At 43.3% G+C, this 15842-nt stretch overlaps 1 protein-coding gene across 3 annotated transcripts in view; it reads left to right on the top strand.

The window, feature by feature from the left end:
* DUSP22 (dual specificity phosphatase 22) overlaps nucleotides 1–15842 on the top strand; it is a 63281-nt gene that overhangs the window by 34436 nt on the left and 13003 nt on the right. For all 3 annotated transcript variants that reach the window (XM_080654070.1, XM_080654069.1, XM_080654068.1), the window contains exon 4: nucleotides 11243–11292. In XM_080654070.1, the coding sequence (XP_080510196.1) occupies nucleotides 11243–11292 (50 nt within the window). The remainder of the gene's footprint in view (nucleotides 1–11242; nucleotides 11293–15842) is intronic.

The following is a 15842-nucleotide window of genomic DNA, read 5'->3' as shown; positions in this document are numbered from 1 at the left end:
AGGACAGGTACACTTGTCCAGGTCTTGGAGACCTCCGGGAGAGTGCGCGTGGCTCTGCACTAGTTCTTCTGGCTTGTCTGCTTGTGGTGTTCTGTGCCTGGTGTGCGAGGTGCCATGCTTGCAGGTAACGGAGAACTGCCATCAAGGTGGAGGCCACTGACAACAACTCGCCTTCCACAATTTACTTAGCACCCACCATCTGCTCTCAATATATTGCAGCTAGTATCCTTGTTTAACCAGTCCTATATTAGAGGAAAACCCCTCGTCTCTTTCTCACAGAGTAGGAAGAGAACTGAGCATAATTGATGATTAAAGGTTGCAGTTCTAAGGACATGGCATGCTGTATCAGATGTTTAATTGTCAAGGGAAAATATGCACAGAATGATTCCAGTCAGCAAAATGACTTTGTGAAGTGTCACTGTCTAGAGCAGGGCTTGGCACACGTTTTCTATCAAGGGCAATAAATATGTTGGGCTTTGTGGGCCCTGAGGTTTCTGTGGTGGTATCCTTGTCCCCTATAGTGTGAAAGGAACTCAAGACAGTATGTCAGTGAGCAGATGTGGCTGGATCCCAATAAATAGGGGCCTCAGTTTGCCAGCTCTGGTCCTCACAGCCAGGTGGATGGATCATAGCTGGGACAGATCTCAGTGACTGGGCCAGTATCTTCCAGGAGCATGTGTTGGGTCCAAAGCTTGGGGCCATTTACTCCACAATGTAATGCAAGTCCTGGAAATTTCTGAGCATTTTTCCTACCTTCACCTTAGTTACAACTTTCCATTGTTAATGAGACCAGTCACAGTATCCTGCTGAAACCATTTAGAGCATGTGGAAAACTAAAAATGGAGGCCTAGCCCTTTGTGACTACTTGAAGCTGTCCTACCCACCTACCTGCACTGGACCGTGGCCCAGGTGCCTCTGCCCAGCCTGGGAACAGTGCTCCTCTGCCCAGCCTGGATTGGTGTCCCTGTGCTTAAAGTTGTAACAGTGGGTCTTCCTTCCTATGTATTCCTTCCTTTACTTCACAGCATTTATTGGTGATCTTTGAAGAGAGAGGTGCTAGAATATTGAAAGAAAGATGACTGAGATAGGATCTATGCACTGAAGGGATTGGGGATCTAATGGGAGAGACTTACCATTCATGAGCAGTCGTTGTCCTCTGTGCTGGTCCTAGAGCCTCTGTGTTGGCTTCATGTGTGGTGTGTGCTGTGGGCACTTAGAACAGGGAGCTGGAGCGAGTCCGAGGAAAGGAGGGAGGAGGGGGAAGCCTCTGCAGAGGCAGTGGGTTACATCTGGGAGGTTTTCCTGAGGAAGTGTCACTGGGAGGAGTCCTGCAGGAGAAGAGTACTCCATAGAGAAGTGACCACAGGAAACCGGTCAGGGTGGGGTGGGGGGCAGGGGTACAAAAGTACAAGACATTTGGGGAGACTCACAAGTATGCCAGGACGCCTAGATTTTGGTGAGCTGGGAAAAGTAGCAGGGCGAGAGCATGAAGGGGAGGTCAGGGGATAAGCTGTGGGCCAGTATTGCAGGACTTTGGAGTGGGTCTTCTTCATTTTGCAAACAGGAAGGACCCACTGGACTTTTTTTTTAGCAGCCTAGATACGACCAGGTGAAAATGTACCTTTGTATGTTTTACAAGGGGTATCTATGGAATATTCTTGAAGTTTCTACTGCTGATTTCTCCTGATAATTCCTAAGCATGGATTTTCATTCACGATAATTTTATATGGTCATTTAGCATTAAGATTAATTAAGTAATACTGTGCCATTACTTGGTTTGGAGACACTGTTGAAACTGGCCCTGCTTTCCTCATGAGTCACATTGAGTACATTAGCCAGTCCTCAGACAGAACTGAAATCACAGAAGAGGGCTTGTGGTGGTGGGTTTGAGCTGGCGTGAGCCTCCCTTGCTGTCTTCCCATAACCCACCCTTATTGGCTCGAGGAAATCGGATGTGCTGGCTTTGCCCACGTTAGCCTTTCATTGAAATAGCTTGAGCAAAAATAAGCATTTGGGTCCTCATCTGTTACCTGACAAGTCAAATGTATGTCATTATTTGACTAACCTGAAAGAAGTCAACAGGTGTTAGAGGTTTCTCATTTGCATTTTTTTTCTCACAAAATCAAACCAAGGGCTAAATCTTGTCTCTCCACTCTGACCTTACCACCCCTCCTCAACCTATCAGGCACCACAGAGTTCTTGGAAGTTGTTATTTGTAGTAGTGTTTCCTAAACTTAGCAGGTGCAGGAAGAATCAGTGGCAAATAGGTACTGTAGGAAAATTCATCTTCAGTTTAAAACCTAGACTTATAACATGAATTATGTTGCATACCTAAAAGACTGTGTTTCTCCTCTGCTCATTTTCTACAATTATTTGTGTGAGATTTTTGTTACAGTACAAATAGTTAAAAAGAGGGATGGCCAAGAATCTCACCCCTGGGACCTTACCTGGTTTTGTTTTTCATGCTAACTTCCAGTTCTTAGTCTACAGATACATGTTTTTGCAGATGTAATCTTTCTATAGGTATGCTTTTGTATTCTACTTTTAAAATGTTATTGGCTATATGAAAAGTCTTGGATTCAAAAATAATAATCAAAATGTACATGCCAGGTATTGGGTTTGGCTTCCATATTTCCATATCTGTAAACTGGGTGGGAATGTCCACATGCTTTCTCTGGAGCATGCACTCTGTGAAGAGGGGCCTCGATAAAGAAGACTGGTCATCCAGTCCAGCCTCTGCATTTGAAAGCAATTTCAAGTTGGTGATTGCCTTCTCTGGGTTCTTCACAAGTGTGGCCAGATTACTTTTTTAGGGTCAAATTACCTTTAGGTTTATATAAAAGTGCAGGAGTAGTCAAATTCATAGAGACAGAAAAGTAGTAGGGTGTGTCCAGGAGTTGGGGAAAGGAGAATGTGGAGTTAGTGTTTAATGGGTACAGAATTTTCATTTGGGAAAATGAAAATTTTGGGGAGGACTGGATGGAGATATAAATGTAAATATACTTAAGCCACTGAACTATTAAAAATGGCTAAAATGTTATGTGTATTTTATATATGTTATGTATAATTTACCACAATGAAATAAAGTGCAAAGAGTGGTTGTCTCAAAGGGGAAAGACTTGTTTTTGTAATAATACACTTATCCTAGGACAGTGGTCGGCAAACTCATTAGTCAACAGAGCGGCAAACCGCAGCTCGCAAGCCGCATGTGGCTCGCGAGCCGCAGTTTGCCGACCACTGTCCTAGGAGGATACATTCCATGACCCCCAATGGATGCCTGAAACCCTGGATTGTACAGAACACAATATATATATGATATGTTTTTGTCCCATCCATACATATACTTTAGGGCTTCTCCTCGACATAATCAAACTGCCAGCATCACTTCTGTTGTACTTTGGGGCCATTATGAAGTAAAATAAGGGTGAGTTGAGCACAAGCACTGCAACTCCTTGACAGGTAATCTGATAACCTAAACAGCTATCAAGTGCCTGACAGGTAGGGAGCATCCACCGCATGGATGTGATGGATGAAGGGATGATTCGCATCCCAGGTGGGATGTAGTAGACAGGCAAGATGTCATCACGCTACTCAGCAGGGCGTGCAATTTAAAGCTTATGAATTGATGGAGACATGGAACAGATGTAGGGTTAGGGGGACAAGAAGAGATAAACCGAAGAACTTATATACCTACTAAAGGCCCAGTGCATGAAATTCGTGCACGGGCATTGGGGGTGTCTCTCAGCCCGGCCTACACCCTCTCCAATCTGGGATTCCTCTCGCAATCCAGGACCACTGGCTCCTAACCACTCACCTGCCTGCCTGCCTTATGCTCCCAACTGCCCTCCCCTGCCAGCCTGATCACTCCTAACTGCCCTCCCCTGCCGGCCTGATCTCACCTCCAATGGCCCTACCCTGCCAGCCTGGTCACCCCTAGTGGCCCTCCCCTGCTGGCCTGGTTACCCCTAACAGCCCTCCCCTGCAGGCCTGGTCACCCCCAACTTCCCTTCCCTGCCGGCCTGATCTCGCCCCTAACTGCTTACCCCTGTCAGCCTGATCTTGCCCCTAACTGCCTTTGCCTTGGCCCCCACCACCATGGCTTTGTATGGAAGGAAGTCGGACATCCAGAAGATGGCCGGTTGACCCGGTCTAATTAGCATATTACCCTTTTATTAGTATAGATATGCATAGCCCATGGACATGGGCAATAGGGTGATGAAGACCAGGGTGTGGGGAGAGGATGAAAGGCGGGGAGGGGGAAGGGAGAGAAATGGAAGATATCTGTAATACTGTCAACACTAAAAAATATTTTCAATATGAAAATTAATTTAAAAAACAAAAGGCTTATGAATTGTTTATTTCTGGAATCTTCCATTTAATATTTTTGGACTGTGGTTGACCGTAGGTAACTGAAACCACAGAAAGCAAAACCTCAGATAAGGAGGGGACTACTGTATAAGCTGTGGTCTTGCTTCTGGTCAGGTGTGGGATAGTCCAAATTTAAATTTGTTTTAATTTTGTGTTTCTTTTTTGTAATCAGTTTTGTTGAGAATATTGTGAAATTATCTCTTCATAGGGTCCCTGGATTATTTTGCTCAACTCACTAGTGGGTGTTAGATGACTAATTTTAATAAAGAGTTCTGTGTTTGGAAACTGCAAAGTCCAATTCAACGTAACACTCTGATATCTCGTAAATGTGGTTGTCGAAGAAAAAGTGCCACTTCTCTAAGAGTACCTCTCCTATGTCCACACCCATGCTGCTGCTGGCACTTGATGGGCTAAGATGAAAAACCAAGGTTTCCAATCATTAGCAGCTAAAGTGACTCTTCCATTGCCAAGACGTCCTGATTCTGGCCCTTTGAAAACTCCCTCTCCTGCTACTTATATTTTCTCTTAGGTTTTGATTGGTCATTGCAGAGAATATAATTATATTCTGTAACTAGCTTGCATTAACTTTCCTAGGAGAGAGGAAACAGATTTTGAAGGGCTTTATCTTTCCTTTGAAAAGTAGAATGTCAACTATGTTCTTGAGATGACTCTTACTTACGATGTTTCAGAAAGAAAAGACCAGTGAATTTTAGAAATTGTACTTGAAAAAGCGAGAGTTTGATCTCTTTACTAGTCCTGAAATCAGAATCTTCCCCTACTTTTAAGTCTTTGCTTACATACCATTTTAGGTGTATTCTTTCGTTTCAGGCCCAAAGGCCAAAACTTACTTTTGGTGGTTACTATGCATGTTGAAACAGAAAACTGAACAATATTAGGACTTTTGAGAATGTGCATTTTGAAAGCTTTAACCTTTTGTTCAAGAGCCTCTGAGATACTTTCTAAAACTACTCTCAGCCACTGATGTCTAATGTTTCTTTCAAAGCCCAATACAAAAACTTCATCCAAGAGGTTTACTGGGCACATCTCACATGACTCTTACTGTCATGTGTTTTCCTAATCTTTTCTACATCATGTCCGTTGGTTGGTATGTTCCTTGGTATTATGAATATGCCCTATGCAGGTGGTCAGTATGGATACGGACTTTCCTAGAATTCTCTGCCTTTTTCCTCTCCCTAACCCCCTCTTAGGCCATTCTCTGAACATGTCAGGCCATTTAAATTGCCAAAAGAAAGGAGCTGCTCTTTCTTTTCCTTCATAGAAATCATGAGAGTCTTAATGCATAGACTCAGTTTTTGGGAGGGTGTGTGTGTGGGGGGGCGGTTCTGTATTTTAATGCTGTCTTGGTCCAGCTGTCTGAACTGAAAATCTGCAACATGACATTTATTAGCTCCATAAAAGTTTAATATTAATTGGCTTTCCACCAACCACTTTTTGAAACATCATGGAAAGTACTGAGTTTTTATTTATTTACTAGAGGCCCGGTGCATGAAATTCGTGCACGGGGGGGGGGGTATCCCTCAGCTCAGCCTGCACCCTCTCCAATCTGGGACCCCTCGAGGGATGTCCAACTGCCCGTTTAGCCCACTGGGATCGGGCTTAAACGGGCAGTCGGACATCCCTATCACAATCCAGGACTGCTGGCTCCCAACTGCTTGCCTGCCTGCCTTCCTGATTGCCCCTAACCGCTTCTGCCTGCCAGCCCCATCACCCCTAACCACTCCCCTGCCAGTCTGATTGATGCCTAACTGCTCCCCTGCCAGCCTGTTTGCCCCTAACTGCCCTCCCCTGCAGGCCTGGTCACCCCTAACTGCCCTCCCCTGCAGGCCTGGTCACCCCTAACTACCCTCCCCTGCAGGCCTGGTCCCCCCCAACTGCTTTCCCCTGCAGGCCTGGGTCCCTCCCAACTGCCTTTCCCTGCAGGCCTGGTCACCCCCAACTTCCCTCCTCTGCCAGCCGGGTCACCCCTAACTGCCCTCCCTTGGAGACCTGGTCCCTCCCAACTGCCCTCCCCTGCTGGCCATCTTGTGGTGGCCATTTTGTGTCCACATGGGGGCAGTATCTTTGACCACATGGGGGCAGCCATCTTGTGTGTTGGAGTGATGGTCAATCTGCATATTACTCTTTTATTAGATAGGATAGAGGCCTGGTGCACGGGTGGGGGCCAGCTGGTTTGCCCTGAAGGGTGTTCTGGATCAAGGTGGGGGTTCCCTTGGGGCGTGGGGCGGCCTGGGTGAGGGGCCTGTGGTGGTTTGCAGGCCGGCCATGCCCCCTGGTGACCCAAGCAGAGGCCCTGGTATCTGGGGTTTATTTATCTTCTACAATTGAAACTTTGTAGCCTGCAGCGGAGTCAAGCCTTCTGTTTGCTCCATGGCGGCAGCCATTTCTATTGGGATTTATGTATCTTCTATAATTGAAACTGTAGCTTTGAGTGGAGGCCTAGGCTGGCAAGGGCAGGCGGAAAGCTTGGCTTCCTCCATTGTCAGGGAAACCCATGCCTCCCTCCTGTTCTCTGTGGCGGTAGCCATCTTGGTTGGGTTTATTTGCATATTCGCTCCTGATTGGCTGGTGGGCGTGGCTTGTGGGTGTAGCAGAGTGGTGTTTAATTTGCATATTACTCTTTTATTAGATAGGATTAAGAATTTTCTTTTAAAAAGGAGATAATCAATTTTAGCTTCATGGATTTTTTTAAATATTAGAGGCAATATGAAGTAGTAAATACCTAAAATGCTATGCTAATGGGGATGCTGCTATTTTTAGAACTTATGATTTTTTTTTAGATTGTTCTGGAATATTTATATTCTTTTGTTTTACTTTAAGTTTGATATACTTTCCACAATTTAGCTGCAGACATAGACAGGATATCCTGTCCCTTATCTCTGTCTCTATGGACCTCAGTACTAGAGAATGGCCTTATTTAGGTCCAATTAAAAGGAAAATCAATTCTACATCACATTTGCAGAACCAGGTCTGTTGCTACTAGGATAATTTTAGGTTTATCCAGACTTCTCATGGTGTTGTGATCCTTTGTGCTGCCCCACTCCTGCTGCTTTCTGAATTAGTAATTAACGGCTGTGCACTGTACACATGTGCAGGCATCCAAAGCCTTTTTCAGGTACTTGATGTTCTGTAGCCTGTGGCCTCCAAGAGAGATACTTTCTGTGCTTTGTTAATGACTAAGCCAAGATAAATAGATGTTCTTGGGGGCAAGCAGCTGAGCATTTCGACAGTTTTGACTCCTTTCTTTACTCATTTGCATAGGTTGTTCCCTTCTCATTGTAGATCACAGTGAGATGCATCTTAGCTGGTCCCACGGGAGCAGGCAGGCAGGAGATCGGCCTCTGCAGAGTCATGCAGCGTGCCCTTGCGCCGCGTGGCTGCAGGTCCGGCCTGGTTTCCTTGCTCACAGGGTATAAGGCATGGGCGCTTGACAACATTTTCCTTCCCCTGCACTTCTTTTATTGTGATCTTCATGTTAATAGTTTTTCACCTTGTTTTCATCATCAATAGACATTTAGTGAGTACCTACCTACTATGTGTCAGGCACCATTCCAGGGAAGGTTAGTGTTGTATCTTTGAGAGATCCTATCTTATGTTTTATATTTTCTCTGTCCTGCCTTAACAGTATGGGGTCCCCAAACTCCTGGCCGAGAGCTACTGTGTTCTTCCTTAGAAGCTTCACAGATGGGAAGCTGTACATTCCGCAACTCAATCCCAGCCAGTGAAGGAAGGGGAGGGGTACACCACAGACCAAAGCGACCTCCTCCAAAGTTGCCCTGTCCCTCCTAGTCTGCTGTAGCTCAGTAAGGGAGGGGTCCCCTTTGTCATTTTTCTGCCTTATGGGGCTGGCCTCCTTTCCTTGTACATTATGCCTAAAGGAAGCACAGTGCTTTCTAACCACATTGCTGTTGGCATTTAATGCTCTAAATAAGCTAAGATTTTTTAGCCTCCCCTTCTTGCCACTTCCTTTCCTTCATTTTTTCTTTCTTCCAATATATGGACTAGGCTAACTTTAGATTCTGCTAGAATCAAGTGGCTGCCCATCAGCATGTGTGACAGGCAAGCGTCTTCACTCTGTGAGGGGAACCACCTCAGCGTCCTTGATTAATTTATGTTGCTTGGATTGATGATCACAATGGAAGGGAAGGTGGGAACCTGAAAATCCTCTATCCCTCTGGAGTATTCTGAAAGAGGATGGAGGAAGTGTCTGGAGGAAAGAATTTCACAAGCTTCTGGGCCTGATCCATGGCCAACTCTCACTTAAAAGTAAGAAAAAAAAGTGAGTCATTTCAGTGGCAGATGCATGAAATGATCAGTGTGTGATCCACACCAACAAGCTTGTTTGGCCTCTATGGACAGAAGGAGTGAAATGACTTTTTTTTTACAGTATATATCCATTTCCATTGTCTTTCCCTTTAAATCACTGTGCCAATACCTGTCTGATTTTGGAGGTGCTTGGGAACTTCAGACAACTGCCTCAGTCCTTCCAGCAGAGCACAGCACCGCGTCCAGGGAAACGAGGACAGAGACAGAGGGAGCAATTGAGGACGACAAAGCCAGACGTGAAGGAGGAAGAATTTGCTGGTTCACTTTCTTCTGGCAGCTGATCCTTAATTTTTATCCTTGGTGCATTAAAGCCTGTGCGATCTCACATGAAGTGTTCCCATCTGGACAAGCAGTGATAAAACGCGTCTTCTTCAAGGTCCAAAGGACCCTTTGTTGGGAGATGTAATGATTGACTCAAATCTAGAAAAAATATATGTATGGGAACTAAGTGGGGAAATGTGTGTGTTTTTTTCTAGCCTCTCATAAAAGTAGGAGACAGGAAGGGGAATTCTCTCACTCGTGTCTTCATGGCAGACTACAGGTTTCATGCTGAGTTTGCATCAGCAGGAATGGGTTTGTTGAGAGCTTATTTATGGTCTCCTCAGAGGAGCTGGAGAAATAGAATTTCAGCTGAAATTCCCAGAGCAATACCCAGACCACATCATATAACTGGCCCAGTGAGGTCTGCTTGCCACCTCTGCCACCATCTGACCTGCTAAGCAGGTGCTTTTTACCCATTCTACTTTTCCCATGTTCTGTTTCCAAATCTGCCTGGTGTGAGTTTGTCAGATGATGGAACCCGGCCCTGAGTCTGCACCCTAAAAGCAAAGGAGGTTGAGAAATGTAGTTGGTGTGGACTCCGTATTGAGAAAGTGGGGTTCACTATGTAAGGGAGCATCAAAATGTGGAGCTGTGCCCTGGCTGGTTTGGCTCAGTTGGTTGGAGCATCGTGCCATGCACCAAAAGTTTGCAGGTTCAATTACCAGTCTGGGCACAAACCTAGGATTTGGGTTCAAGCCCCAGTTGGGATGTGTAAGGGAGGCAACCAATCAATGATATTCCTATTCTCTCTCTCTCTCTCTCTCTCTCTCTCTCTCTCTCTCTCTCTCTCTATCTCTATCTCTCTATCTCTCTCTCTCTCTCTCTCTCTCTCCAATAAACATGTCCTCAGGTGAAGATTTAAAAAAAATGTGGAGCCTAACCAGCGAGGCTCAGAGGCTGAGTATTAACTATGAACCAGGAGATCATGGTTTGATTCAGTGGGGGCACATGCCCAGTTTGAGAGCTCGATCTCCAGTTCTGGGGAGGTGGGGGTACAAGAGGCGGCCAATCAGTGATTCTCTCTTCTTATTGATGTTTCTATCTCTCCTTTCCTCTCTGAAATCAATACAAATATATATAGAGAGATATTTTTTTAAACATGGAGCTGTGACAGGGTTTGGGGCAGCCACAAATTTAGATGTTCCTTACAAGACTACATTAGCAAGTACAGCATAGATATTCCTAATGACAGGAGTTAATAGTAAAATTTTAATAAACAACTGCAAACTTTTCAAAAATCCTAGAAGACATTATTTTATGACTTTGTCTGCTGAGGGAACTATATTTTCTAAACTATTCTACCTGCTTGTCCTTCATTTACTCTCTTACATTGGTTTTTGTTCCAGTTTCTGATGTGTTCCCACACACTTATTTCTAAAGACACAGTGGCAAGAGTCCAGGAGGTTAGGCTATCAGGAGAGGAGGCTTAAAAATGGTCCATCTAAGTCTTTATGAAGCCAAGGTTGCTGAGACATCTACACTTTGTATTTTCACTTGACACTGAAGACCTTTTAAACTATACTTTAAGTCCCTCTGAAGAAGAAACAATTAAAATTTAATAAAACCAAAATTTAACCTGATATTTATGCAGCATGAATTTACATAAAAATTTTTATAGAGTTTTAATAAATTTTTATATGAAGTTTTTTTTCAAACTGTTTATTCTTTTTAAAAACCTATTAGTTTAGTAAATAATAATTGCTTTTCAGGAAAGGAGACATAATAAATCACATTATTTCCCATGTGTAGAAACTCCTATCAGGTAGGTACATCAGTGAAATTGAAATACCCTCATACTATATTTGATAAAGAAACTATACCATAATGTTACAATTTTTAGATATCATGTTAAGGTTTTTACTACCAATGGATCCTAAATAAAATTGATAAAAATGTGGAACATGTAAACAAGCATCTGAGGTGAGGCTCTGGAATTTGTACCACTTACTGGGAAGTACTCAGTTGTTTCACTTTTTGATGTCCCCCTGTCTACAAGCTGTTTCCAGACCAGAGCATGAACATTTGTACATACAGTCATCATGGAAAATAATCAGGAACCTTAATTAAAGAGTTTTTCCCAGTTCCTTGGCAACAAAAGATGAGTGAAAAACTTCTCCTTTTTATTTTTTTTGACCTTAGTAAATAGTTCCTTCAAATATTTTTCTATACTGGGTATCATATTTTAAATTTATTTTTTATCATTCTGCAGGGGGTTAAATACCTGTGCATTCCAGCAGCGGATTCACCATCTCAAAACCTGTAAGTCGCTGTTTTTTTTCTGTATTATTTGGGGATATTAAAAATGACTAAAGGACTGCAACGTCAAATAAGGAAAGGAGAGTAGAGTCTTGGGGCCACGGGAGCCTAGCTGCTGTGCACAGCTGCTGCCTCACCAGAGAGGAGGTGAGGCCCACGCAGGTGTGAGCTGCCCAGTGGGGCAGCCTGGAGCCAGAGGCGTGCTTCGTTTGCTGGTGGTCTGTACAGTAACTGATGGGCAGTCTGTAAGAAGAGTCTGGTTTTTAAAAAGAGGACCTCATATCAGACCATTAGCATGCTCATCCTTTCTCTAGCAGCAAACCCTTCCAGAAGCTGTGGGTTTTCTGTAAAGAGCGCATCCAATAGAAATAGACTGTAAGCACAATGCAGTCACACTTGTAATTTTGAATTTGCTGGGAGGCATATTAAAAAAGTAAAAAGAAATCGGTGACAAGAATTTTAGTAATGTTTTATTTACAATAGTATATCTAAAATACTTCCATTTCAACCATGTGCTAAGTATTTTTAAATGAGATATTTTCTATCCTTCTTTTTATACTAAGTCTTCAAAATCAAGCAGGCTTTCTTTACGCTGACAGCACATCTCAATTCGGACCAGGTTTATGTCAAGTACTCCACGGCCACATGTGGTTAGTGGCCACTCTGTGGCACAGTGTATTTGTAAATCTGTTTGCGTCCAGTGAACAGATCTTCCTGGTTTAGGAAAGTCCAGCCCTCTGTTTCTTCACAGTTGAATACATCTTTGACACAGTTTGTCTCTATAAAGAGAAATGTGTCTTTGCTATCTTTTCCAGATAACAGCAATCACATGGAGACCCGTAGGAGTAGGCTTTGGTAGAATGGAGGACAGGTCTCTGGAGACCCAATGCAGTTATGGCTCTAACGTTCACACTCTTTAGTTTCCAGAAGTGATCCAGAAAGGCCATGACATGGAGTAAAGTTTTATGAAACATGGATTTGAACCTTGCAGGCTGAGAGGCTGGGGGCCGAAGTAAAGTACTTAACCATTCAGTGCAGTCACAGTCACAAACCCCAACCTCTGCCTCTCAGGCTGGCCTTCTGCTGTTATTGGAGGTCAGATACAATAACCCTCCTAGAATTACATATTACTTCTTTTCATCAGGAAAGTTAAAAGCTGTGGTAGTGTTTGTGAATTTGGGATTCCATAGGCTTGTTGGGACACATCCCTTGTGATTCTCACATTCTATTGCCTGCAAATCCTACATATCAGAAGTACAGACTGCAGAATCTTACGTGTAGGATCCCAAGTATCTAGCCTCTATAAAAGCTATCAAAGTGGAATACTAACCAACCTTGATTTTTCACTGCTGCAGAGAAATCACAGGCTATGCAATATTTTTGTGCAATCTACCTGTTTGAGAAAAAAAATGGAGCTGACACAGATGGATTGATGTGGGGAAGGATGAGGGGGATAGGTCAGGGCACAGGTGGTATAGGGTTAGATCAGGAAAGGGCAGGGGAAGATTGGAAGTGGGGGCAAATACATTCTACCCAGGGCTTATGTTTTCAAAGTGACTCCATATTTCCCAGGAAAAGTCAATCTTTAAGATTGGTGGAGGAAGGATTTTACAAAGACCACTAGGAAAACAGTAGTAGCTTAGGTCTGGAGGGAGGGGAAGATGCTTTAGAGAACTTCCTTGGTTACGAGTCGTGCCAAGAAACAGAAGTGGTTGGGAGGGCATGGTATGTGAGGAAGGAAGTGAGCCACTGCCTTTCTCTGAGCCCACAGCAATCTTCTGCCTGTATTTTGGTGGGCTATTTTTAGAATGGTTGCTTTGCTCTTATCTCAAACTGAGGTTCTGACATGCTGTTGAATTTGTCAATACCTAATTGGCTCTCTGACTCTTTGGAAGAATCAAACTGTAGCACATCTGGGCATTTGCTGTTAGGACATATGATCACGTGTACTTTGCGATGCCCCTCAGGGTTCTCAGCACAGCTAGGAGTCAATTGCTGGGCTTGCCAGGACTGGACTCTGACTTTCCACGTGAAGGTGGAGTAGTGAATGTCCTGTGCTATGTGGACAAGTAAGCAGTAGACCAAAATTAGAGGTCTCAACTTTAAAACAAGTTTCAGGTACCTTGGGCAAATCAGTTCTTTCATCTGAAAAAGGCCTGCCTTTAGGATTTTTGGAGGTGAGATCATATATATGAAAGTGTTTTCTATGAACTCTAAGAACTTTTGAAAATAAGAGGATATTACTGTGTCTTGGGAATTACAGAAAAGGTGGTTGAAAATAAGTTTCGGTGTTCCGGTGGCCTGCTTCGTTTCCTTGGAAGGTGTGCTTGTGGAAAGGTCAGGTGATAGGAGCGGGCAGCAGCTGCTTCTGGCAAAATTAGCCCAGTCACCATCACTGTGGAGCCAGAGGACTAACCCATAAGATTTGAATTAGGTCTTGTCTGTGCCAAATATGTACACGATGTTGTTACAATATGTGTGGTTTGCCTCTTTAACCCTCTCCTTGTATTTGGAAGAAAGCGTAGTGTGGGAGAGGAGTTTGCAGTTGGGAGTTATTGCAGCATCCATGTTTGGGGCTAATGATAGAACTGTGTAGAGCCGTGGTCGGCAAACTGCAGCTCGTGAGCCACATGCAGCTCTTTGGCCCCTTGAGTGTGGCTCTTCCACAAAATACCATGGCCTGGGCGAGTCTATTTTGAAGAAGTGGCGTTAGAAGAAGTTTAAGTTTAAAAAATTTGGCTCTCAAAAGAAATTTCAATCATTGTACTGTTGATATTTGGCTCTGTTGACTAATGAGTTTGCCAACCACTGGTGAGAGAATGCACATTGCTGCTATTGGAGTGAAGTCTTACCAGAGCACAACCTCTGTTTCAATTGAAAAACTAAGGCCAGACCATAGTTCACCAAAAGGCAGAAAAACTGGCACTCCGCTGCTGGGAGTTAAGCACACAGGCATTTGTGTGGGTCTTTAGGGAAACTTATTTTGAAATCCTTTGTAATAGCAACACTTATGCATAATAATGTTTTGGGCATGATTCTATAAGTTTTTCTTGATCTAATTTCAATAGAACTTTGAGCATGCTTTGTATGTTAAGACAGCCTATGAAATAGCTTTTCTCTTTACCTGTTACAAATGTTTTATTGGAAAGCATCGCATGTCTTCTAAACCAGTGGTCGCCAAACTTTTGGACCTCACAGACAACCAGTGGTCCTCGGACCACCAGTTGGCGACCGCTGTTTTAAACGGAAGCATACTTTCAGAATATAAGCAGACTACTAACTTACTATTGTAGGCAGAACATTTGACTCTGTCTATTTGACCTATCTCATTTTGTATAGCCTGTAAATATTAGGAACATTTGAAGGCTAGAATGAACCTTCATTTCTGTATGATCAACCATTGTGGGTGGTCAGAAGACAAATAATCTTAATGCTCTTGCAAACAAAAGAGAGAGGGATCGTGTTGCTGGGTAACCCAATTATAAGTGGTAGTTCTTTAGTCCAGCCACTTGTAATTTATGATGCCTGAGAGTTCCTATATATTTTTTCCTTTCTATAGAGGATATGGTAATAATAATAATAATGCCTAATGACAAAGACTAGTAAGGTTTTAAAATACTTTAATTGATTTTAGAGAAAGGGAAAGGGAGAGAGGAGGGAGAGAGAGAAAGAATCATCAGTGTGAGAGAGAAACATTCTTTGGCTGCCTCTTGTACATGACCCGACTGGGGATCGAACCTGGTGCCCTCACCAGGAATTGAATTGGTGACTCTGGGTGCATGGAACAATGCTCAACCAACTGAGCCACACCAGCCAGGGTGAGAGTCCCTATATTTAATGACAAAATAAATTCTAGAAAACTGTATTGCTTATTGTTTTAAACTTATATTTTTAAAATTATTTCCAACTTTGGATATAATTTAAGGTTTTATATCCTAAATCTTTACCCACAGATTTTTATACCCACAGGAATTCTTCTGCTAGTTTTTATCTTTTGAAACATTGCTGTCACTTGGCATTCAGTTGCTGCAAATCTGCTGCCCAGAAAGGTCAATTCTCTACCTTGGCCTCAATACTCACAGACTCCCCATCTTATCTTCCAGGAACTTGATACGCAGAAACCTGGTTTAAGATAATATTAGCACATTAAGATTTTAGCTCTGTTTCCCCAACTACCTTGCCTTGCAAAGTCAAGGCACATGAAAATTCAGATTCTCATAGTAGCGATAACACCCCCAGACCCAGGCTGCCCGCTTTGCTTGACTTGTCACAATTAGGGACATCCTGGAGTTTGTATCAAATGCACAGCTGCATGTTCTCCAAGCGGCTGATGGAGATGGGTTGGTGAATTAAGGTTTTGGAAATACTTGCTTTTGCTTTCTCTCTGTGCTTTCCTAGGGAAGCTGTTTTAACCTTACTTCTCTCACTGTAAAATAACTATCTCACACAATTTTTATAGTATTAGGTGAGATAAGTAAAAGTGTTTATGAACACTAAGCATCTGCAAAAATAAGATTTTGTTTTCTGTGTATTTAAATAAGGAGTGTTAATGT

Source organism: Plecotus auritus, assembly GCF_963455305.1.
Source record: "Plecotus auritus genome assembly, chromosome: 2".
Classification (NCBI taxonomy): domain Eukaryota; kingdom Metazoa; phylum Chordata; class Mammalia; order Chiroptera; family Vespertilionidae; genus Plecotus; species Plecotus auritus.
The sequence above is the reverse complement of the archived record's forward strand: the minus strand, read 5'-3'. Positions and strand labels throughout refer to the sequence as shown.